General features: G+C 40.4%; 1 protein-coding gene across 1 annotated transcript in view; it reads left to right on the forward strand.

Annotated features, from left to right (window-relative positions):
* Positions 1-24,345, forward strand: part of LOC132835927 (protein Hook homolog 3-like) — a 60,852-nt gene that overhangs the window by 21,435 nt on the left and 15,072 nt on the right. The window contains exons 4-16 of the mRNA XM_060855038.1: positions 202-252; positions 2,717-2,849; positions 4,422-4,489; positions 5,677-5,739; positions 6,326-6,403; positions 13,140-13,303; positions 13,745-13,885; positions 15,623-15,824; positions 16,136-16,246; positions 17,203-17,290; positions 19,394-19,460; positions 21,998-22,138; positions 23,450-23,537. Coding sequence (XP_060711021.1) covers positions 202-252; positions 2,717-2,849; positions 4,422-4,489; positions 5,677-5,739; positions 6,326-6,403; positions 13,140-13,303; positions 13,745-13,885; positions 15,623-15,824; positions 16,136-16,246; positions 17,203-17,290; positions 19,394-19,460; positions 21,998-22,138; positions 23,450-23,537 — 1,395 coding nt within the window. The remainder of the gene's footprint in view (positions 1-201; positions 253-2,716; positions 2,850-4,421; positions 4,490-5,676; positions 5,740-6,325; positions 6,404-13,139; positions 13,304-13,744; positions 13,886-15,622; positions 15,825-16,135; positions 16,247-17,202; positions 17,291-19,393; positions 19,461-21,997; positions 22,139-23,449; positions 23,538-24,345) is intronic.

The following is a 24,345-nucleotide window of genomic DNA, read 5'->3' on the forward strand; positions in this document are numbered from 1 at the left end:
TCCAGAATCTGGTTTCCAGCATCTGCAGTCACTGTTTTTACCTAGCTGCTTTTCAGAGGATCAGTGTGGACTAGATGGGCTTAATGGCCTGCTTCCACACTGTGTAGGGATTCTGTGTAAATGAAGAGCCAAATTCCTGACTAGTCTCTTCCTTTGTGCATCTATGAAGGATTCTAACAGTTTAAATTTCTTATATTCCAGGTGAGCAACCTGAAGAAAATCCTTCAGAGCATGATGGAATATTATCATGATGTGAGTATCCCTAAAGCTTGTTTACAGAGTACATAAACAATTTGAAGTTACAATGTTGCTGTACATAATGAGGAACTATGAATGTGTATTTGTGATTGTGATGGTTGTAATTGGCAAGTCAGATCTCAGAGTGAAACCTAGCTTGATAGGTCATGTATTTAGTTTCCTGAAATATATTTCCACCGGATTGCTCATGCTCTTTTAACAAAAGAGCACAATATAAGTGTGACAATTTAAAAAGGTCTGAATGTGAGCAGCAAAAATAAAATTTCAGTCCTTTTCCTGGCAATATTCTTTACAGCTATTCAACCCCAGTGTAGCATCTTTAATTTACTTAACTGAAGAGATTATAAACATTTTCTTTCAGTGACTTTCTACATAGTTAGCAGTTGCGATTTTCTCCCTAATATACATTGACACTTTGAACTGTCCTCTGAAGTGGCCCAACAAGCTACTCAGTCCAAAGACAGCTGAGGAAAGGTAATAAATACTGGCCTTATCAGGAAAGCCTGCAACCCATGAGCCATTTGGGTTGCAAAATGACTAAATTTATCAACCCCAATTGATTATCTCCCACCTTAGACCAATTATGCCAAGTTTATTTAATACCACTTTGTTCACATTAAAGGCACAGATTCTTCTTTTTTACTCTTTTAAGTTCATGAAAAATGACTTACCTTGCTGCATTACGCATATGGAAGTATAAGTTAAGCAATTCAAAAGGCCACAAGTTTAATGGTTCTCTCTGCTCCCTTTCTTCCTTCCCCTGGCACCACTGTGAGAAGGCAGTCTGTGAAGGAGCATCGATCGTAGTCAATTACCTTGAATCACTGGGCACCATGCACCCTCTGTATTTCAGAGCTACCTGTGTTGAGCCTACAGTAGATATTAATGTACATTACCAGTTGATCTGTCAGTATTATTGGGTGTGTGAGAGTTAAACCGAAGCTCTGTTTGCTCATTTGAGCTTAAAGTCTAATTGTACCACTCGAGTAAGAACAAGAAGTTCCTTTGGACTTTCTGACTGATACTTCAACCAGTATTGCAGATTGTCTGGTGGTTTTTACGTTATAGAGCACCTTGCTGTAAAGATGGGGTACTATGTAATGTAAATGCCCTCCTTTCCTGAAGTTACCAGTTTGAAGAGTAATATGGAGCTCTAACTAGGAACTAGTGTGAGTGTGGGGTGTTCCACTACATATAGAACAGAGTCCCAGATTCACCGTATGCTTAATGTTAAATTGGGAGAAAGTGAGGACCGCAGGTGCTGGAGATCAGAGTCAAAAAGTGTGGTGCTGGAAAAGCACAGCCAGTCAGGCAGCATCCGGGGGCAGGAGAGTCAACATTTCGAGTATAAGCATTCCTGATTAAAAGGGTTTATGCTCAAAACGTCGACTCTCCTGCTTCTCTGATGCTGCCTGACTGGCTGTGCTTTTCTAGCACCACACCTAATGTTGAATTGGCTCACTTCAGTTAAGGCTTCAACTGTGACCCTGCATCTGACATTGTTATCTCAGACTAGGAAAGTCATCCAGTGTTCCTGATTTACTGACCAGTGATCATTGCAATACTTGTAGAATTTTCAATGTTAAATAACATACCAATTCTTGCAGTAAAGACTTTTTAAACAAAAAGCTACTGAGTCTAAAGTTGAACCCTGTGTAAAACTGCATCTTGAGTTCTTTCTTGAGAGAAGATGAAAATGATGGAAACATTGAAAGAAAACTGGAACAGACTGGCCAGTTTGCATTGGCAAGATTAAATGAGAAAATTGATCAAAAAAGAACACTAAACTTGGGGAGAAAAGGCTACTTCATCTCTTGAAGTATCAGTTCTCCGGTATCCTGTAACCCTAAACCTAACAATCCCCATTAACAACTTACTTTAGAAGTGAATAGTGCCCCCTTGAAAATCCACCTGAGAAAAATAAGGCATTACACCAACCTGTAAAGATGTTCTCCAAATGTTCAATTTATAGCAGCATTTTAGATTTTGATGCAGTTTGTTGCCCTGAAAGTATTGAATTTGATTTTGATTTCTTTCACGGGATAAGTGGTCACCACTGGCAAGGCCAGCATTTCTTTCCCTAATTGCCTCTGAGCTGAGTGGCTTGCTAAGCCATTTCATAGGGCAATTGAAAATGAACCATATTAATATGCTACTGGATTTGTATGGAGACAGGTAAGAATAGCAGGTTTGCTAGTGACCCAGATGATAATTGTTTTGTATTGGGATTTGTAATTACCTATAACTAGCTTTTCAGTTGCAGATTTTGTTATATTGTTTAATATTGTTGAATTACTAATTCTGAGCGCTGCATGGTGGGTTTTGAACCCCTGTTTCCAGCCCATTAGTCTAGGCCTCTGGATTGTTAGTCTAGTGATGTTGTCACTACGAAACCATCTTCTAACTTTAAAGAGTCCTTTAAGTTAACTTTGTTTTGAAAATAACTTTCTTTGTTCAGGTTCTGGGTCACCAGATTTCAGAGTACAATCTGCCAGAGGTCAATCTGATAGGAGAGCACTCTGATGCAGCAGAGCTTGGGCGAATGTTGCAGCTTGTACTTGGCTGTGCCATCAGTTGTGAGAAGAAGCAAGGTAAGATGCCAGTTGTTATAGTGAGCCATGCCAACATATGAATCAGGAACATAAGTAAGCTGAGGCTGTGTCCTCTGAGAGGCATCTTTTCCGTGCCCACTCTATCCAGGCCCCTTGGTGTAAGTTTGAATGGAATAATCCTCATCCTTCTGAACTCCATTAAGTACAGACCTAGAGTCCCCATCTGCAGCTCATATGACAAGCCCTTCATCCTCAGGATCATTTTTACAAACATCCTCTGGACACCCTCTAAGGCTAGCACACCATTCCTTAGATACGGGACCCTCACTGTATTCCAAATACTTGATCCTTGAGTAGCCTCAGTAGTACCACCCTGCCTCTTGCATTCAAGTCCTTTCAAAATGAATGCTAATGTTGCATTTGCCTGAACTCCAATAAATTATTTAAATATGATTCCCCTTACACAAAACAAAACTGACCCTCCCTGATTACCTTGAGTTTTCCCAAGTGCCCAGCTATAACCACCTTTGTGATCAATTCTAACGCCTTTCCGACGATAGCTACCTCAGCTTTCTGATGGGCACTTACCACAATCTTCCGGTGGAACTGGACGCTCCAGTGTTAAATGCTGCCCTGTCATCTATGCCATCTCAGACATGTTTGAATTGAAAGCCTGTTCAGCCAATCTTGGTACTAAGAGTCTGTTGATGAGTTGAAATCAGATACTGCCAGTCCAGTTCCGAGAGAATTCACCAAAACAAAGCTACCTGTCATTGGGTATAGCACGTTGACAATTGGCTGGTAATGAAACATGTTCTCCTAAATCAACTTCAAAAGGGTCATCATATAATCAAGAGTAGAGTGACATAGGGCTTTACTCTGCATGAACTCTCACTTTACAGGATCTGGACTGCTCAACGCTGGCAGACTGGGTTCTTTTAATAGTTCTTTGAATGATGGTATCTTCTCTCAATAGCATCCAACTTGATGAAGGTTTAAGAAGTGCATAAATAATGAATACAATTATAAGTTGATGCTTCAAATGAATTTGAAAGTTGGGAAATGTAATGGGAAAAATCTACAAACTTGCCTCTCTGCAATGTTGCGCTTTTCTTTGCTCTAATTGTTTTATTGAAAAAAAAATTGCTATAGTTTTTTTCAGGAAAATTTTGTCTGTTTTTCATTGCTGCCCTCTTCCTCAACGGGGTTGCGGTACTTTCCAGATCATGGCTCTATCTGCAGCGGTCACTAAGCCGGTTATTTGTCATTTGAAAAATCTTTTCTTTTTCTGCCTGTAACCCAGCCCACAAATGGAATGCTGTGCTGGCATGTGGCATTCCATTAAACAGCCCAGCTGCTCACTGACAAAATCCAGCAGACAGAGTGTAAAGTTCAAATGGCAGTCAAAGCTTGAATTAGAAATCTGCCCTTGAGAAGACAGACTTTTTATTCTCTGTTACAGGCTCTGGATATCTTTGGGTTTTTTCTGAAGGTTCACTTCGTAATCGAGATTCTTGTCCCTGAGATGTCTTCAGAGTGATTTATTTGGTGCTTGTTTTGAGCTCAATGAATGAGACACTGTTTGTCGACTGACACACTTTTCCCTTTCAGAATACATCCAGCATATCATGACCCTGGAGGAGTCTGTTCAACATGTTGTCATGACGGCCATTCAGGAGGTAAGCAGACTAAAGCTGACTGTCGCTGGGCAATATATGAAAGCAAAGCATTTCTTTCAAACTGCCTTCAGCCCGTGTAACATTTAACTGATCTGTTTCCAATGGAAACATACAAGCAGAGCACTGTATAGCAGATGTATCTGGTTCAGCTTCACATTCAGTCTAGTGTTGCAATAGGTACAACATTGGAACATCTAGGTAATGCAAGGCTTCAGGGCACCAGTACGTTTCATTCTGGGGCAATGGGACACGTATGTTCGCTCTGACCCTGCTGAACACTCTATCCTTCCAAATAGTTAGATTAATTCTCTTGTAATCACCTGAACAGACAGACAGAGCTCTTGTCTTAGAGTCTCGTTCCAAATGAAAGTCGTCCAACAATGGAAAACTACATTAGAATATTGATCGTTTTAAGCGTTCAAATTCTGGAGTGGGTCTCAAATACATGACCTTTACCCTTTGAGGCAAGAGCTAAGTTTCTGCTTGGTTTTGTTCATAGTATTTTTGCCCTATATTATAGTTAGGAACCGCAGATTTAATAGAAGTTCAGTGGTCAATAAAGGATGTTTATATTTCTGTGAGATTGTAGTAATATTCCTTCATCTACATTTTTAAAAATTTTCCTACCCTGTCATCCTGTTGTTGATTTTTTTTTAAGATTAGATTCCCTACAGTGTGGAAACAGGTCCTTCGGCCCAACAAGTCCACACCGACCCTCCGAAGAGTAACCCACCCAGACCCATTTCCCTCTGACTAATGCACCTAACACTATGGGCAATTTAGCATGGGCAATTTAGCATGGCCAATTCAACTGACCTGCACATCTTTCGACTGTGGGAGTAAACCAGAGGAAACCCACGCAGACACGGGGAGAATGTGCAAACTCCACACAGACAGTCGCCCGAGGCTGGAATCGAACCTGGGACCCTGGCGCTGTAAGGTAGCAGTGCTAACCACTGAGCCACCATGCTGCCCCTTCTTTGTGCACTTCAGCAACCGGAACTTAGGAATAATCTAACAACAATTAATTAAATGTGTCGAATCCAGTCCTTCGAGGCCTCCCTACAGATTATAAACCCCTTGATCAGTTCTGTCTCCGTCTCTCGTTAAATCCACTTTAGATTTCCTGTTGCTGCCAATTTGCATGTAACACTCCACTGTTAATCATTAATCTTCCTTTCCTTCAGTTGTTGACCAGAGACCCTTGTGAATCTGTGCACAGCAGCAGCTACACTGACTTGGATTACCAGGTAAGTTACTTTTAAGTTTAGCTATTTCTAATGGTAATCTAGTTACAAAGATTGTGCTGATAAGTATGGTGGTCTTGTGGTGCCTTGGTGTCCCTACATCTGAGCCAGAAACTCCAGGTTCGAATCCCATCCCAAAACCTGATGGCCAAGGAAGGTGCATACATAATGATGGCTGAACAAGGTGATCAGTTATTAATCCTTCCGATACCCTATGTTAGGCAGCAGGAGTGGGAAAGTCTGCTGGTTAATTGTGCTTGCCCTGGAATGATACATCTCAAACAATAGCCTCTGGCTCCATAGCCTCCAGAAAATGTAGCTATGGAAATGAACATAATCATGTGATTTATCTACCTCCAATACCCTGAGGTGGGAGAATAAGTGTTACTTTGTTTCAAAAATAAATTATTGACAGACATTTACAGTGGAGATTATTGAACAGTTTAGTTACTTCATACATTGCGTTAATAGTTAATTTAGACTTTGATATTGCTGTCTGGTTCACGCCATGGCTAATCTCGTATACCCAAAAGTGAATGAAGTAATACATTTTGAGCTTGTTGAATTAAAGTAATTGTTCATCTTCCAGTTGAAGAGATTCACTTTGTGTGACGAGGTGGATTCGAAGGATGAGCTCTCTCAGCGCTGTCATGAATTGGATCTCCAGGTATGTGCTAATCAATAAATTATGCATTGTTAAAGTCTCTATCGCTCAAGAGAACTCAGGATGTTTGAAAGGAGCTAGTAACTCCTATTGACAACGTTGCTCAAATAAGATAATAATTCTGCATCTTTTAACGTTGTGACTGAGCTGTGTGTTTCTCAACCTCCCAGTCCACACCGTCTACCTACCCCATCAGCAACAACCTCATACAAAGGAAGATTCAAATTTCTTTAAATTCCTGGGCAAAAAACTTTTCAATTGGCAAATGCCGTAGCTTTTTTTTTAAACCTTTTTTTTCTCCTCAACACTTCATTATTTGAAAGGCAGATTATGCTTTGTGAACAGGGGATAAAATCAAAGATTGTTTCTCCTTTAACAAAACATTTCACTTCAAGTGCAACACCTCCAGAAGTTTATTTTTACTGAGCAAAACTGTGATTCTAGTAGCTATTTTGTGTGACTGGCCCAACTCCTCTTGTTACTACTTCCTGAGGCTGCAGAGATAATGCTACACATGATGTTCGTTCAGCCTGTCCTGTGTTGCAAACCTCTGTTTTTTTGCTTTCACGTATAGAGAATTTACATACATTTTTCTGCATTTACACGTCATAGAGTCATAGAGATGTACAGCATGTCCAACCCGTCCATGCCGATCATTTATCCCAACCAATCTAGTCCCACCTGCCAGCACCCGGCCCATATCCCTCCAAACCCTTCCTATTCATATACCCATCCAAATGCCTCTTAAATATTGCAATTGTACCTGCCTCCACCACTTTGTCTGGCAGCTCATTCCATACCCGTACCACCCTCTGTGTGAAAAAGTTGCCTCTTAGTTCTCTTTTATGTCTTTCCCCTCTCACACTAAACCTATGCCCTCTAGTTCTGGACTCCCTAACCCCAGGGAAAAGACTTTGTCTGTTTACCCTATCCATGCCCCTCATAATTTTGTAAACCTCTGTAAGGTCACCCCTCCAAGATTATTTCTATTAATAGAACCCAGTGATTAACTCCTTAAAATTAAACCGGATTTAAAAAGTGCTTATGGATTACAGTAGGTGGCACTTTTTAAAACCTCTGTGCCTTTTGCAGATTTGTACATCACTGTTTTCATAATGGAGCCCACTAAAACCATTGAATAAGTAGCTGGAAGGAGAACCCTGATGTATAGCACTGTCTTTGTTATCAGAAGTAGGTTCGAGTTTGGACTAGTTGATATCTTCTGTCACTCATACTCTCAGTTGAAAGACATCCATGTCATCATAACAAACCTATTTAACCTCAATCTAACTGAATAAGAGGCGAGTTTGTTTGTGTTAAAATGTGGGGTTGTCCCAGTTTCTTGCTGACCTCTCCACTGCCCTCTTCCAAAAGCAAGAAAGCAACATTGGCAAAGACCTGCAAATAGATTTCCAAAATAGTAAGTACCTCGCAAGGATTCTATTTTTTTTAAAACCAGTTTATCTATAAGGTGAACCATTAATGTATAATTCATTCCTGAATGAGCAAGACAGCTTTGTTTGATGTCATGGTGACTTGGGCTGGACTTCCAGTGTGCTACCCAACTATTCCCACAGGTGTCACAAAAGTTAAAGTTTTTAAAATGAGTTATGCAAAGGTTCCCAAGTTTGATCCAAGTTTACAGAAAGCACAGACCAAGTTTCTGTACTTAACAATAATTGCTATTTATTAAAAGTAATTAAACTCTAGCTACAGATAAGCAGTTATAAACTTTTGGCATAAAACAGGACTAATTAAGATGCTAATCCTCTTATAAATTTCCCCCTTACATGCACATACGCAGGGAATGAAATGTAGAATATGGACTGGGAGAGTGCTGGGACTGGAAGAACAGTTCAGTGGTTCCTAATCACAAAGATTGCTGACATGATTCTTATCCTGATCAGATGCTGCTTCTCAGTCGTTGTTCTCCAGATGCTTTTACTGATTTTCAAGACTGTCACTAGCTAACTTTTAAAAATACCTCTGACTTGTCAATTAAAAATCATAGCTCACAGCAATTGCTTTTTCTTCAAGTTGAAAGTGGTTTATTCAGAAGGATGGAGTGAGAGTTTCTGGCAGTAGAGACCTAATGCCTAGTTTGTATTTTGTTTCCAGCCCTAAGCTGTTGGGTTACTTGAGAACTAGCCACATGATTGTTGGCAGGCAGATAACTAGTCATTGGTTTATAGATTAATCAGCTTCTTGTTGCCAGATAAAACTTCACCTATATGCAACCCTTCAGTCAATGCTTCCTTGAAGTTGTGTGTGCAGCCTCTCTGAAGGCCTGTGCATTGTAGTTAGCACTCTGACACCATTCACAGCTTTGATTTCTGTTCCAGAAATCACTGCTGCACACAAACCTTGGAGGTCCACACATCAGGAGAAAACATCTCGAGGAGCAATGCTTTCATCTGCCAACATTGCTGTAGCCCACAGCTATACAAACTGTATTCACAATAAGTATAAATTACTTGCTTTCAAACCATCTAGCGATCCTTGTTTTTAAAGAAGGTATTTCGCATTACAGTTCACTATTTTAAAAGCACAAAGTTAAAAGTCTATACACTATCATTTTTCAAACAGTAGCAATTTGACAATATTTCGCATTGGGCTAAGGCAGGGTTTCTTAAAGTGTGGATCGGGACGCCAGGTGGGGTAACAAGCTAAATTCTTGGTGTCATGAGATCCAAGGGAGTTATAACACCCATGCTGCTGTGGTAGTAGGCTGTTGCTCTCTGTTATCACTAAGTGTCAGGACAAATGGGGAAAAAAGTTTATAAATAATATGATTTAAAAGAAAAAGGTATTTTAAAGAAAATATTTTGCTAGATCATGAATGAAGTATGGCACTGGTAAGTTTGAACTATTGAGTTTAACTTTATTGAGAGACTTTAATCAACTTGTAGTTATGATGACTGCGGCAATGATTTATTTACTTGTGAAACCATGCACATGCTGCTACTGACATTGCATTCCTTTAACCAAGAACGTAATAACAAAAATAATTTGATTACTGTTAATTGTGAACTGATTTCCCCATAAAGATTATGCCAGGTCTAATTAATGTAACTGTAGGAAGATGTGGAAATTGCTTTTTTTTTATTAATTCTGGAGATGGAAAAGCATGCCAAGTGGTAGGATTGCCTCCTTTGCATATGCACTATTGTCATTGATCATCTAACAATATTGGAATTCTGGCTATGATGATGCTGTTCCAAAGTTGAATTAATTATTTAACTATTTAAAGCGGGGTGATTTTCTAATTTCTTAATTTTAAAGTTTCTAACATAGCCATTCCATAGTAACATTGATTTTAAAACTATGTGCTCCACTGATAATTTTGTCATCGAAGTTTGTGAGAAGATTTGTAGCTCGGGTGCTCGTTGTTGTGGTTCTGTTCGCCGAGCTGGGAATTTGTGTTGCAGACGTTTTGTCCCCTGTCTAGGTGACATCCTCAGTGCTTGGGAGCCTCCTGTGAAGCGCTTCTGTGATGTTTCCTCCGGCATTTATAGTGGTTTGAATCTGCCGCTTCCGGTTGTCAGTTGCAGTGCAACGGACAGCTGGAACTGACAACCAGAAGCAGCAGATTCAAACCATTATAAATGCCAGAGGAAACATCACAGAAGCGCTTCACAGGAGGCTCCCAAGCACTGAGGATGTCACCTAGACAGGGGACGAAACGTCTGCAACACAAATTCCCAGCTCGGCGAACAGAACCACAACAATTTTGTCATCTAATGGCCTTGGTGTTTAAGTACAGCGAATTTAATTAATTTCATCAAAAAGATGACTGATCTACTGGAATGCTTTGCTATACATGTATCTTCAAGAAAAGAAACAAGTAAAGAATAATACGTGTCTTAAATCTGTGTTCATTTACATGTAAACTTGCACTAATAAAACAAGCCCAGGTAATTTGTTTGTAGCACACCATGTGCTTAGCTTCTTTTATTGGGAAATGAGAAGGCTGAGATAGGGCAGAGAGGTATCAAGAAAACTATGATCCAAGAGCCTGCCTCCAGGCAGAGCCCACATAAAGGTGGTTTGAGTACCTATAGTCTGGTACGTGTAAACTTACGGTTGCAAAGAACATAAAACAGCAAATTTGCCGAAAGACAGAAACTGGTTTGTGATCTTGGGAAGATAACGTTTACCTAAATCAATGTTGCAAAGATTTGACAGTAGGCCAGTTTCCCATAAGGGCCAAACTGTGTTTTTTATTTCATCCAATCATCAGTACATCTCATGGTAAAACATGAGATCACTATTAAGGTTTTAATGATCAGTCCAACTATGTCCCTGTCTTCCCTACAACAATGTGAGGTTCTTGGCATAAATCTGCACAGTGACGGTGCTTAAAAACAAAATGATCCAGTTTTTTTTAAGGTAACTTAGGACTTTGGTGTTGCAGCAAGTTTTTTTTTGCACCGTATTCATTTGACCTTTCAAGGTCAAAGTACTTTTGGGGAAAATACGGATCTCATCAAGTGTCCAACATTGTCCAATCCTGAACTTGGGAACCACCTTTTTATTAAAAAGTGATACTTATTCTGCAATCATACCCCTCTTGTATGTGGGGTTGGGAGAGAGCATCTTTGTGACAATGCAAGGTACTGTATCTTTTAAGATGAAAGTTTGCCCATAAGTTGGGTTCCAAAATCACCTGAACCACCCACTGGATAAAATATCCTAGTGTAGAGATCAGTTTCAGTTTTGAGTATTTGTGTATGCATCACAAGTACGATGTACCATTCCATGCAATCTTACTTCAATTATTCAGTTCAGTAATTTGTCTAATACATTTGCTTCATAAGGGCTAAAGAATAAGTGACAAAAAACTCTCTAAGGGAGCCAGGTTCAGGTAAGGTTTTAAAAACAGTAGATCCCTTCTTAAAAAATATAGTTTTAACAACATGGCTGTGCAGTATATTAACCTACTTGGAGTCAAAGTTCTGCATGAGCACAACTCCTATTAACAGTGTAACCTAAATGCTACCCTTAGCATGGCTATCATCATAGTGGCTTAAATGTTCTGTTGCAATGCCATAAGTTATAAGTTGTCTGCAAATTATTCCAACGTATGAAGTTAATTTGAAGCTCCTACATTTCAAGGAGGGTGTAATAAGGTGAAACTAATTTTTCATTTGTGAAAGCTTTCATAACTTGGTCATTTCAAGACCAAATTCCTCCGTTTTTACGTTCCTCCTTCCCACGTCTCCCTCCTCAGCTCAAGAGTTACTGAGACAATTGTAACACCCCTTCTATCACTCCATTAGAAATGGGTAATGTGGCATCACCAGAATATTTAGTTGGTCCTTATGACTTTGTTCAATACTTAGGGTGAGATGGTGACGTAGTGCTAATGTCACTGGACAAGTAATCCAGAGACTTAAAATTCTGGGAACACCTGTTCAAATCCTGTCACAGCAGCTGATGAAATCTAAATTCAATTAATAAATCTGGAATTGAAATGCAGTTTCATGGTATCCATTACCAAGGTTATGGACAATTTTGTCTAAGTCCAGCTGGTTCACTGATATCCTTTTAGGAAAGAAATCTGCCATACTTCTGCTTGTGATTTGTCCAGATCACTCCCACCTTGACATCCGATTCTTCCCAGCAGTCTGTAGTCCCACTATGGGCCCTGATTGCTGAACTCTAGGGACAGTTCCACATATTGTTGACTGTTAGTTGCCTTCTGAAACGGTCCAGCAAGTTTCTCAATTCAAATACACTTGGGGATGGGCAGTCTTGGACACCTACACCCAATTAAAACAAGTCACGAAGCAGTGCATCTGACATGTCTGTCAGCCATTGGTCAAGGAGCATATCTCAGGCAAAGCTTGGGGGTAAGAAAGAGGAAGACTGAAAAAGAATACTTAACCAATGACGAAAGACGTTGTGTATGATTCAGAAGTGTTGTTAGCTGCTGTGGAGAAGAGTACTACCCAGCTCATCTGCCTTCCTAGCTGTAAAGGAGCCAAGAGGTTGGCAGGAGTCAGACCTGACATATAATCGTCATTTGCCTGAAAATGGCTGTGCATGATTAACTTGATTTAGTGCTGCTTAAGTGCAGTTAATATTTATGAACCACGAATCACAGTACTGTCCTGATGTTCCTGTTTCCTGTCATTGTGCCATGTATGTTATTGCCTGTGGTTGTTCTGTTCCTTTAAAGCATTGGACAAACGATGTTTCAACTTGAGCCTCACTATACATACCAAGGGAGACATTGGATACAGGGAGGTAATCTGTTGCTACTGAAAAAGCAACTATAATTTGAATGTTTGTAGAGATATCTAACTCTGTTATGCTTTTCTATTCTGAGCCTGAAGACAGAAGAGAAGAGGTTTTATATATGTAAATTCTATGCCGAGAAACCGATTTCAACCTTTATTTATAATACCATCAGGGATATAATAACACTACAGCTGCAGCTTTAATTTAGGAACACCACATTCTGTAGAAGTTGATAAGCATGTTAGATTGAGAATCAACCAGTGCATAAAGGCACTTCTAATGCCATGTGTTCATTTCATTTTGAAAGCAAACTTAGTGGGAAGCAAAAAACAAGCTGTTATTCCTGGTCTAGGAGGCCATCATTATCAAATGGCTTTTATCGAAGTGGTTTGGAGCGGTGCAGATGAGCCCACTAACCTTTGCTAATTGGCACTGATTTTCCTAACACACTTCTTCGCACTTCCAAGGCCGTGACCCTTTCAAGTTTTCCCCTCAGATTGCGACTCTTCTGGATGAAAAGAACAGCTTGATGGCTGAGAACAAAGTGCTACGTGAACGGATGACCCGCTCTGATTCCTTTGAGGAATCCACCAGTGTCACCAACAAAAAACTCCTTTTACTACAGAGCCAGTTGGAGCAGCTACAGGAGGAAAACTTCAGGTAGCTCTCCTTATTCTACTAAATTATCGCAGGCAGCTAGGGGGTGGTGGAAACCAGCAAATCCTGGCCTTTGAAAATGTTTAGACAAATTGCACTTCAAAATCAGCTGCAGGAAATTACTTTGTAAGTGGACACCATTCCTCGCAGCCAAACTGATCAAGAGTTGCATCTTTTTTTAAAGAGCTTGTATTCCATGGAAATCTAATTAACTCCAAATATCTTGAGACATCGGAAGATTGTAGAAGGAAAGTAGTTTAGATTAAAACTGATACAATCTTCTCCACTCACCTTCCATTTTAATGCTCTCCTGTTTGACCTAACACAGACCTTGTACTTGTCAATTGGGAAATTCTGGGTGGACAAGGAACATCCAAGATTCCAGCCTACTACCCCATTTTTTATTCTTAAGAAAAGTTTAAATCCTTCCTGTTCCTTTCCCAGATTGGAAGGAATGAAGGATGATTTTCGTATTCGATGTGAGGAGATGGAAAAGGAGATGTATGATCTGCAGCGCAGGAATGATGAGCTCACGAGCCTGGCTGAGGAGTCCCAGTCTCTCAAAGATGAAATGGATGTTTTGAGGTAAGTTTACAACTCCTAGTTGCTAATTTGCAAACTTAAATTCCATGATAGCAACATTTTGTACTTGCAACTTGAGTCAAGTTGTGTCTTAGTTCTTCATTGCTTGTGTTACAGAGTAGCAATCAGCAATTGGCAGGAATACCAGCTGAAGGGCCGTTCATTCGACACAACAGTTCACAAGACTATTGTTACAGTAGTGGGTTGTGGCTGATATGCTTGTTTGTTAATGGTCAGAGTTATTTTTGTTCATCTTCAGGAATCTAAACCCTTCGTTCCCTCATTATCTCACAATTCCTCGCCAGTGTTTTATTTTTCTTTGTGACCTTCAGTTCTTGGGATAGACCAATTATTTTAGTAGGGATGGATTTTTGGAAAATACTTGCTCATGAACACACCAGTCCTACTGTTAAATACTCAAAACAAAAGTTTTCCAAGTCAGCAAGATGAAACATTCAGTTAACAAGTACTGTATAAGCTCTTGTGCTATATACATTCCAGACATCCTCTTGGGAATGTTCAAGTGATACACAAGGCATTTTGAAATAAGCTTTTTCTCTCTCCATCCCAAGCAATTTATCAACTTTGAAACTCTCATGATTTTTGTCTCCCTCTGTTGCACTCTGTCTTGTACCATTTCTTGGAAAAATTTGCTGTGCACTTAACTACTACCTTGGGAGGTCATGTTGCGGCTGTACAGGACATTGGTTAGGCCACTGTTGGAATATTGCATTCAATTCTGGTCTCCTTCCTATCAGAAAGATGTTGTGAAAGGGTTCAGAAAATATTTACAGGGATGTTGCCAGGGTTGGAGAATTTGAGTTGTAGGGAGAGGTTGAGTAGGCTGGGGCTGTTTTCCCTGGAGCGTCAGAGGGGTGACCTTATAGAGGTTTATAAAATCATGAGGGGCATGGATAGGATAAATAGACAAAGTCTTTTCCATGGGGTAGGGGAGTCCTGAATGAGAGGGAAAAGATATAAAAGAAACCTAAGGGACAACTTTTTCACACAGAGGATGGTACCGTGAATTTCCACACAAGGGGGAGGAAGTTTCACCTGATAGGATAAATAGGCAAAGTCTTTTCCCTGGGGTCAGGGAGTCCAGAACTAGAGGGCATAGATTTAGGGTGAAAGGGGAAAGATATAAAAGAGACCTAAGGGGCAACGTTTTCACACAGAGGGTGGTAGGTGTATGAAATGAGCTGCCAGAAGAAGTGGTAGTGGCTGGTACAATCGCAACATGTAAAAGGCATCTGGATGGGTATATGAATAGGAAAGGTTTGGAGGGATATGGATCGGGTGCTAGCAGGTGGGACTAGATTGGTTTGGGATATCTGGTTGGCATGGACGAGTGGGACCGAAGGGCCTGTTTCCATCTGTACATCTCTATGACTCTATAACTCCTGGCTTTACAACTAACACTAGGAGTTGCCTAGTTTTCTAGACTTTTGTTCTGTTTCAGCTGTGTAGTATTGCCTAACCTCCCAATGTGAGTACCTAGTAAAGATGTTAAGATAGCACAGTAAATACAGCAGCATCTAGCTGGGAGATTAACAAAATTCATAATTTGTACCTGAAGGTAATATGTTATTGTTAAATTGCTGCAGCAACATATGCTTTCTACTTCCTGGCTAATGTAAGGGGCTTCTATTTGCAAGTATACAAATGGCTTTAGCAGGGTTTTTTAAAAAATACTGATGAAATCGGAACAAATGAGAGTTTTGCAGATGTTGTTGACAGGCATTCTTCGGACAAAGTCAGTAAGCTGGAGGCTACCGTGGAGGCTTACAAGAGGAAGCTTGAGGATTTGGGAGATCTGCGTCGACAAGTGAAACTCCTGGAGGAGAGGAACACTGTGTATATGCAGAAGACGTTTGACCTGGAGGAAGAATTGAAAAAAGCAAACTCAGTACGTAGTCAGCTGGAGGCTTACAAAAGACAGGTAATGTGAAACATGCTGTTATCGCACTTTAATCCATTGAAAATTCTGCCAATGTCAAACTTGCTCCAGCACCATCTCTCCCAACCGAACAATAACAGCAATTTCATTTTTCACAATAATCACCTCAAAGTAACTTGACCGAAACCGTCTTGATGTTAAATTATATGTGGGCCCATCCATATTGGGAACTGCCTGTGACTGTTTTGCAGCAGTTCTGTTGAACTTTTTGACATGTTTAAGCTTGCTTTCCTGTCAAGCTGGAGTTAAAAACTCTGACCTTTTTTTTTAACTTTCTCACTGTAACTATGAAGGTTCATGAGCTTCACAACAAACAGACAGAAGAGTCGATGAAAACAGAGAAATGGCAGTTTGAGTTCAAGCACTTACAGGAGAAACATGATGCGCTGCTGAAAGAAAAAGAGGTAAATGCTGAAAACCAAACTTATACCCAGGCCACAATGGAAATCAAAATATGCCCATCAGCCTGAGTGAAAGAAGGACCAGCATTTCAAGTGTTCAGACCAGGATCTTGGTAAAATGCTGAGGGCATGCAGTTTCTGTGGAGAGAACAACTGAATTTAACATTTTAGGATGATTTTGACCTGAAAGATTAACTCTGTTTCTTTTTTAAAGATGTTCTGCCTGATCTGCAGAACATATTGAGCGTTTCCTGTTTTTATTTTAGATTTGAATCTGATTGTGTAAATTTGTTGAGTGCATCAACAACAATGATGAAAATAGTCACTTTTTCCACAAGCAGATGATTAGGAAAGTTAGGTCAGGATGGGCTGAAAATGAGACATTGAAGAGGAATATGAAATGAACTACTGAAAGGTACTGAAGACACTCAGCAGGTCTGGCAGCAGCTTGTGGAGAGAGAAACAAAATTAACGTTTCGAGTCCAATATGACTATTCTTCAGAAGTAAAGAGATTACATATCATAAACATGTTTTCATTAACATCTCTGTGGCACTTGCAGATTTTGTTTTAACACCACTGGCTAATTTCACCGTTTGAATTTGGAATAGCTGTGGTTCAGAAAGTTCTGCCTCCATTATCAGTCTTTAGGTTCCATCCTCCAAATAAGAAGAGGACCAAATACAGAGACTGGCTGTGGAACCACTTGTTAATAGGAGAATCCAACCAGAAACACCAGCTTAAATGGAAGCTGGACTTTTCGGGAAGAGCTTTGCAAGACAAAGGAATTTGTTAGCCAAACTGCCGCCTTGCCCATACCATTAGTGTTATAGAAACAGCTGCAAACATGAAATGAATACACTGTAAAAATTTCATGTTGAAATGCCATTAAACAGCAGTGGTTCAAATGCAAAATATTAAACTCAGCATTTAGTGAGTTTAACTGAATGTTTTTTTCAGAGGCTGATAGTAGAACGAGATGCCCTCAGGGAAAACAACGAAGAGCTGAGGTGTGCACAAGTGCAGCAGAAGTTCCTGAACAAAGCAGGTAAACCTGTTGGTGTTGTGCGCACGCGTGTGGTTCTGTTACTGGTCTACTAATCCAATTAGCTAGGTAAATGATCTTGAGGGAGAGATTTAAAATCTGGGTATTTTACTTCAACTTAGTTAAATCTGCAATTAAACATTATTGGTAATAATGAAAATATAACTACAGAACATTGTTTCTCTGGTGTCGTTCAGAGAAGTAAATTTGCCAGCTTCATTTGGTCTGGGCTTGAAAATGGTGCCACAGATTAACTCTTTATTTCCTGCTACAATGGCCCAAAACAACTCTGTTGCATTCAAATAGGAGGCTTGTCACCCGGGGAACATTTAAGGACAGACTTTGGCCTTGTCATTGATGACCATATGCATGTAAATTAATTAAACCTCCCCACGCTTCTCATTATACTGTAAGGGTCAAAATCTGTTTAGCATTTGGAACACTTTTTTTTGTATAGAATCAAGAAGTTGTATTTGACTAGATGGATATAGAAGTGGCTTGGTCAAAGAAGACAGAGTAATGATGGAAAGGTGCTTTACAGAATGGAGATCAGTAATTCGTGATGTTCCGCAGGGACCTTTGTTCGTGATATATGTAGAAATGATCTGGAGAAAAATGTAGGTGATCTGATTTGTAAGTTTGCGGATGACACTAAAATTGATGGAGTTGTAGATCGTGAGGAGGATTGACAAAGGGTACAGTAGCATATAAATAGATTGCAGATTTGGGCAGAGAAATGGCAGATGGAGTGATGCGTTTTGGAAGATCAGCTGTTCAGCTGCAAATCATTCAGTAAATGACAGAATCCTTAGGAGTGTTGACATAGACAGACCTGGGCATACATGTCCACATATCCCTGAAAGTTGCAACACAGGTGGATAAAGTAGTCAAGAAGGCATACAACACACTTGCCCTCATTGGCTGGGGCATCAAATGTAAGAGTTGACAAGTTATGATGCTCCTGTATAAAACTTTAATTAGGCCACATTTGGAATATTGCATGCAGTTCTGGTCACCACACTACCAGAAGGATGTGGATACTTTGGAGAGGATGCAGAGAAAGTTTACCGGGATGTTGCCTGGTGTGAAGGGTTTTAGTTATGAGGAAAGGATTGTTTTTACTGGAAAGATAGAGACTGAGGGACAACATAATGGATGCCTACAAAATTATGAGAGGCATAGATAGGGTGGATAGTCAGAAGCTTTTTTTCCCCAAGATGGAAAAGTCAGTCAAAAGAGGGCACAGGTCCAGGAAAGTTTATGGGAGAAGTGTGGGAAAAATGTTTCACACAGAGGGTGGTGGTTGTCTGGAAATACACTGCCAGTGAAGGTGGTGGAGGCAGGCATGTTAGCAGCATTTAAGGTATTTCTTGTGTATCACACGTATGGAGACAAATAGTTGGATAGGACCCACGTAAAGACAATAAGGATTAGGAATTGGCGCAGGCTTGGGGTGTGCCAAATAGCCTGTTCTTGTGTTGTGTAGTGTACGATCTCATTGGATTAGAAGCATAGTCCATTTTAAAAAAAGAGTAACCGGCCGCACTCAATAAGAATGGAACATCAAGTGCAAACCAGAAAAGCCACCTTTTTCCTCAGGAATCTTAGACCTTCATTCACTTTATTTCATGCTGTTTCCTACAGTCCAACAAAAATTTCCTCTAACGTGAGGTAAATGTTTCCTATTAAATGTGTACTCATTAGAAAATATTATCTCTCCAAAATTGTGTTTTCTGGTAATTACTTTACTTTGGTATCAATGAAACCTTTTATTTCCCTTGTGCCTTGACTACTTTAGTTTCAAAAAATTATTCCTTTCTGTTCACACTATTGTTCCTACTTTCTGTTTCCTGTCATCTTTACAGTCATTGTTGCTTCTCAAACCAAAAACTCAATTAAAACACAAATTGTATAGATTGCCCTTGCTTTTGGAAAGTATGATCAGTATTTAAACAGCCAAGAGCACTATGTAGCAGTACAGTAATGTGATTTTTGAAATCACTGGTCCTATACACTTGTAATGTGAGGAAATATCTATACCTAAGGCTATGATATTTGTGCATTGCATATAACTTCTTTGATCTGTGTGTTTTTGTTTTGGTTCAGATACAGCCCTTGATCAAGATCTGTCAGTAGGGAACCTTGCAGCTGAGATGGTTCCTGCAGAGCTCCAGTAAGTCCATAACAAAAAAAAAAGAATTGTGGATACTGGAAATCAGATATAAAGACAGAAATTGCTGGAAAAAAGACTCAGCAGGTCTGGCAGCACTTGAAGAGAGAAAGCAGAGTTAATGTTTCAGGTTCAGTGTTCCTTCTTCATATTTGCTGAGTGTTTCCAGCAATTTCTGTTTTTGTTTACAGTAAGTCTATGTTTGCTACCTCTATGACCCATCCTTGTCTGTGCACAGTTTCTTATGGCGGTGTTTACATCTCTACTGGTTTATTTAATATTTAGCACCCATGTCAATGTCAATTTCACCATTTGGCAATATGCTGTTGTGAATGGTGCAGTGTAGCCAGTTAGCAACACACACGGCAGTGTGAAAGACCATGCACAGGCCTTAGATTGTGAAGATACCACTGCATTGAATGAGCTACAACACGCATTAAATTTTACAAAGAACATTACCTCATACTCGAAGTAAAGAGATTACCTCTGCACATGTGTTCACTTGAAACAAATTTCCAGTGTATTTTGAAATAAAAGGAGGAAGTGCTAAAGAAACTCAACTGGTCTGACATCACATGCTGCAGAAAGGGAAAAAGAGTTTACCTTTCGAGTCCAATGTGGCACTTCCTTTTAAGAGAAAAAGAAGTTAAAGCTTCGCCTTCCTGTTTTTATTTCAGATCTCCGGCATCCGTAGCATTTTGCTTTTATTCCAGTGTATTCTGCTAGGTTTGTTTGAACTTGCTCTAGTTGATAATTTCGATGATCTGGTGTTGCATGCTCTTCTCCACTTCTCTACTGAGGTACTGGAGATGGATCGTAAAGAGCAACACATCCATCAAATACCTTGAAATACACTTTGTTACCCAAACTGACATGACATATTCTCAAAACCTCAGCAGGTCTGGCAGCATCTGTGAAGAGTAATCAGAGTTAATGTTTTGGGTCCGGTGACCCTTCCTCAGGATAGCATCTGCAATTCTTTTGATTTTTATAAAATATGCTCACTTAACTGTGGTACAGTACTGAGTGCGAAATGCAGTAATAGTATCTGGTGTGGTGTATGCCATGAGAAATTAATGCCTTTGATGTGGTCAGTGAACATAATTGAGTTTTAAATAGAAATTGCTCTATGCAACTAGCTTTCACTCGAATGCAAACATAGTTTTAAAAATCTGAAGTTGCAGAAGTGCAAATCTATTTTCACTTTTTTGATTCAAGACAAAATAGCAATGATGTGATTTTGTATGGAAAACAAAATTAGTTGTAGGTTTTTTTTTAGTAAGTTACATAAGTGATTCAGCAGTTAACATTAGCTGTTGCAGGAGCACAACTCATCACTGGTTTCAAGACCTGGTTTCAGTCACAGTTTAGACCGTACTCTGCAAATGTGGTTTGGCTTTCCTTTCCTCTGCCACCTTATTTTCCTGATTGACCCAACCCCCAGAGGTCACAAAGTGGACCCTACACTGCAAATGATAACACCTCGGAAAATTTTGCAGGCTAACCTGATGCTGTTGGAAGTGAGAGAGTATTCCTCACCTCACACCCCCGTCTTGGCATTTATCGATATCGCTGAAACAATTTATTTATTTACACTTTGTGGGGTCCTCTGTACAGGGATGATTGTACTGAGAAACAGTGAGTATTATATAAGAGTGAGGAAAAATAAAGCACTTTACTTGTTGGAAGGCAATGACAAGGTGCTATAGAAGCACAATTCCCAAACCGTGCACTGGGATCAGAATTTTGCAAGCAAAATAACAAGGATTAGGATTATTTACACATATCTTTTGAAGAGCTAGTACAGGCATGATGGGTCAAATGAAATCCCTCTGTACTGTCAGATCCTCTGGGTGGAGTCTTGTACCCCTGGAAGCAGCAAAGCAAGAGTAAAAAATGAGGTCTGCAGATGCTGGAGATCACAGCTGAAAATGTGTTGCTGGTCAAAGCACAGCAGGCCAGGCAGCATCAGAGACAAGAAGGCCACTTAATTAGGCAGGGTGTTGGCTTAGTCAACTTCTGTCACTTTTCCATCTCCACTGGAACTAAGTTACAGACAAGCCATAGTTAATCTTCCTGTCCTGCTGCCAGTGGACACCCTTCACCTACAAATTAAGGACCACTTAAAGGCCTCAGCCCACTGCTGCTGTGATTAACCCATCTGCAAAAGAGCTCGCTGACGTGGCATTCTGGATGCACAGTGAGTGCAGCTGCTTGTCAGCTGTGGGTGGGGAGGCTCAATCATAAGCATCAGTGCCTGACTGAGCGCGTGAACATGGTGCAGGGGTTGCCAACTGAGAGACCTCTTCTAATCCCCCTACTCTTCGCTCGGCTCCTCTGTGATGCATACCCACTGCCCGTAGGCGATTCCAACCTGCAGTTACAAAGCACAGTAGGCCAACTTGATGACGTGAAGGCTGTGATATAAATACACGTTTGTTCTTTTTAAAAGAACTCAACTGTAATTCAAACTAATTTCCAGAAGAGTCACCTGAGTACTTAGCTTGACGATAACGATGTGTGGCCTGTCATGCTTTCAGGGAAAAGATCATGCAGCTGCAAAGTGAGAATAAGCTGCTACGTGTACAACAAGAGGAGACGTACAACAACCGGTTGACAGAGTTCCAGAGTATGCTAGATGATGCCAACAGGAGCAAAAACAAGCTAGAGAATGAAAACAGGTTAGTAGCAAATAGGAAAACGTTGGTGGGTTGGGTGAAGGAGTTACAGGCGTAAGACAGTAACGTCCCTGTTAGTGTGTCTTTGCAAGAATTATGCAAGCACGTATTTGAATAGTGTTGTTTCTTGCTATGGAGAATTGAGCCCTGTGGTTGCAGGATTTTGTGTTGCAGCAAATAAACTCTGCATTTCCTCAGTATCCCCAAGAAAACTGAATGTCATTGCACAAAGAGATCTCTGTGGAAATCTGAAAATCCCACCGGAGTAATTAGTAGTGTGCACATATATACACACACCTGTTCAAGTATCGAATATAACTGTACGTGTTCATGTGAATGATTTTGCCGTACGGAAGTTCAGCATGATCCAGGCTTAATCTGAATGTCGAACACAAATAATTTGACTAAATGGCAATTCCTTGTTACAGTGGAATTGTCTTTGTTTTGTGGGGCAGGTGAAAGATAAGAGAATGTAAGAAGCTGCTGTGTACAGATGATGTATCATCTGGCTCTCTTTTAAGTACCTCTTAATGCTGCATTACAATTTACCCTTCCAACATCAGAGACCTGCAAATCTAAATTAGGCACCAGGGTATAACCCTTCAGCCTTTCGTGGTGCAATCCCAAAAGCTCTGGCAGCTCCGTTCTCTTGTTTGCCCTATTTGAACTTTGTGAAGCTGGAGGTTTGGAATGGGCTATCCCTGCAATGAAGATTAGATTAGATTCCCGACAGTGTGGAACCAGGCCCTTTGGCCCAACCAGTCCACACCGACCCTCTGAAGAGTAACCCACCCAGACCCATTTCCCTCTGACTAATGCACCTAACACTATGGGCAATTTAGCATGGCCAATTCACCTGACCTGCACATCTTTGGACTGTCGGGGGAAACCGGACCACCCGCTGGAAACCCACACAGACACAGGGAGAATGTGCAAACTTCACTCAGACGGTCACCTGAGGCTGGAACTGAACCTTGGACCCTTGTGCTGTAAGGCAGCAGTGCTAACCACTGAGCCACCACGATCAGCAAGATTTGTTGGAATCATCACTTGAGATACATTAAATCCCTCGAGGTCTTTGACACTTCAGTATACATGCAATTAGTACAGATGCAGGTTTGATAGTCTTAATTGTCCTTAGTCTCACTCCTACCTTCTGAAGCAAAACTCTCCTCTGCTGATCACTCAGATTTTGGTGTTTTTAGGGATGGAATTTTAAAATTATTTTTCTCAAAAGCAAGGGCCGTCAACACAAACATTTTGGGCAACTTGCTAAAGAGTGCATTTTTAACCCTTGTAACCAATGTGCTCTAGGTTGAATCAACAGCAGATCACTGAGTTACGGTCACAAGTGGAACAACTCCAAAGGGCTTTACAGGAGCAGGGAAGCAAGGCTGAAGATGTGAGTACAAATGCTGGATAATTATCTTACCCTAGCCTTCAGGAAAGAACAAAATGCATCAGGTGACCTTTTAATAAAGAAAATGAGTATACTTTGTGCTTTTGAAATATTGGAGGCAAACAGTGTCAGGTGAAGCCTGAAATCTCTTAATTCAGTGCCCTGCCCTTCATCTGTGTATGTCTTTCTTGCTGTCGCTTGTTCCATCCCCCGCGTCCAATCCCGTCTTCCTGTTTGTATCGTGTCTGTAGTGAAGTTTAGCCTGATCTGCTTCTCAAGGGCCCACATCATTAGCATTAATTTTGCCTGTGGAGCTAGATGGGATTTGAAATAAAGCCAAGATACTGAAGCCAGTCAGATTTTCCCTTCTGTGATTGCAGCTGGAGCATGTTGTTGGAGAAGTTTGCTGATGATGTTTGTACAAATATAAAGAAGAAAATCTGTGCTTTGAATTATTATCTTCCTCCATTCTACACTTAGAAATCAGTTGTAACAAACAAAAGCACATACTAACACAGCACATGTAACCTAATAAAACCTCCCAAGAAGCTTCATTGTTATGAAGCAAAATTTGACAACCCAATACGTTAGTTGATAGTAGCTGAAAGGTGAAAGTGAGGACTACAGATGCTGGAGATCAGAGTCAAGATTAGAGCGATGCTGGAAAAGCACAGCAGGTCAGGCAGCATCCAAGGAGCAGGAAAATCAACATTTCGGGCAAAGGCCCTTTAACATGATGAAGGGCTTTTGCCCGAAACATCAATTTTTCAGATAGTAGCTGAAAACTTGCTGAAAATAATAGAGGCAGGGA

This window comes from Hemiscyllium ocellatum, chromosome 45, assembly GCF_020745735.1.
Source record: "Hemiscyllium ocellatum isolate sHemOce1 chromosome 45, sHemOce1.pat.X.cur, whole genome shotgun sequence".
In the NCBI taxonomy this organism is placed as follows: Eukaryota; Metazoa; Chordata; class Chondrichthyes; order Orectolobiformes; family Hemiscylliidae; genus Hemiscyllium; species Hemiscyllium ocellatum.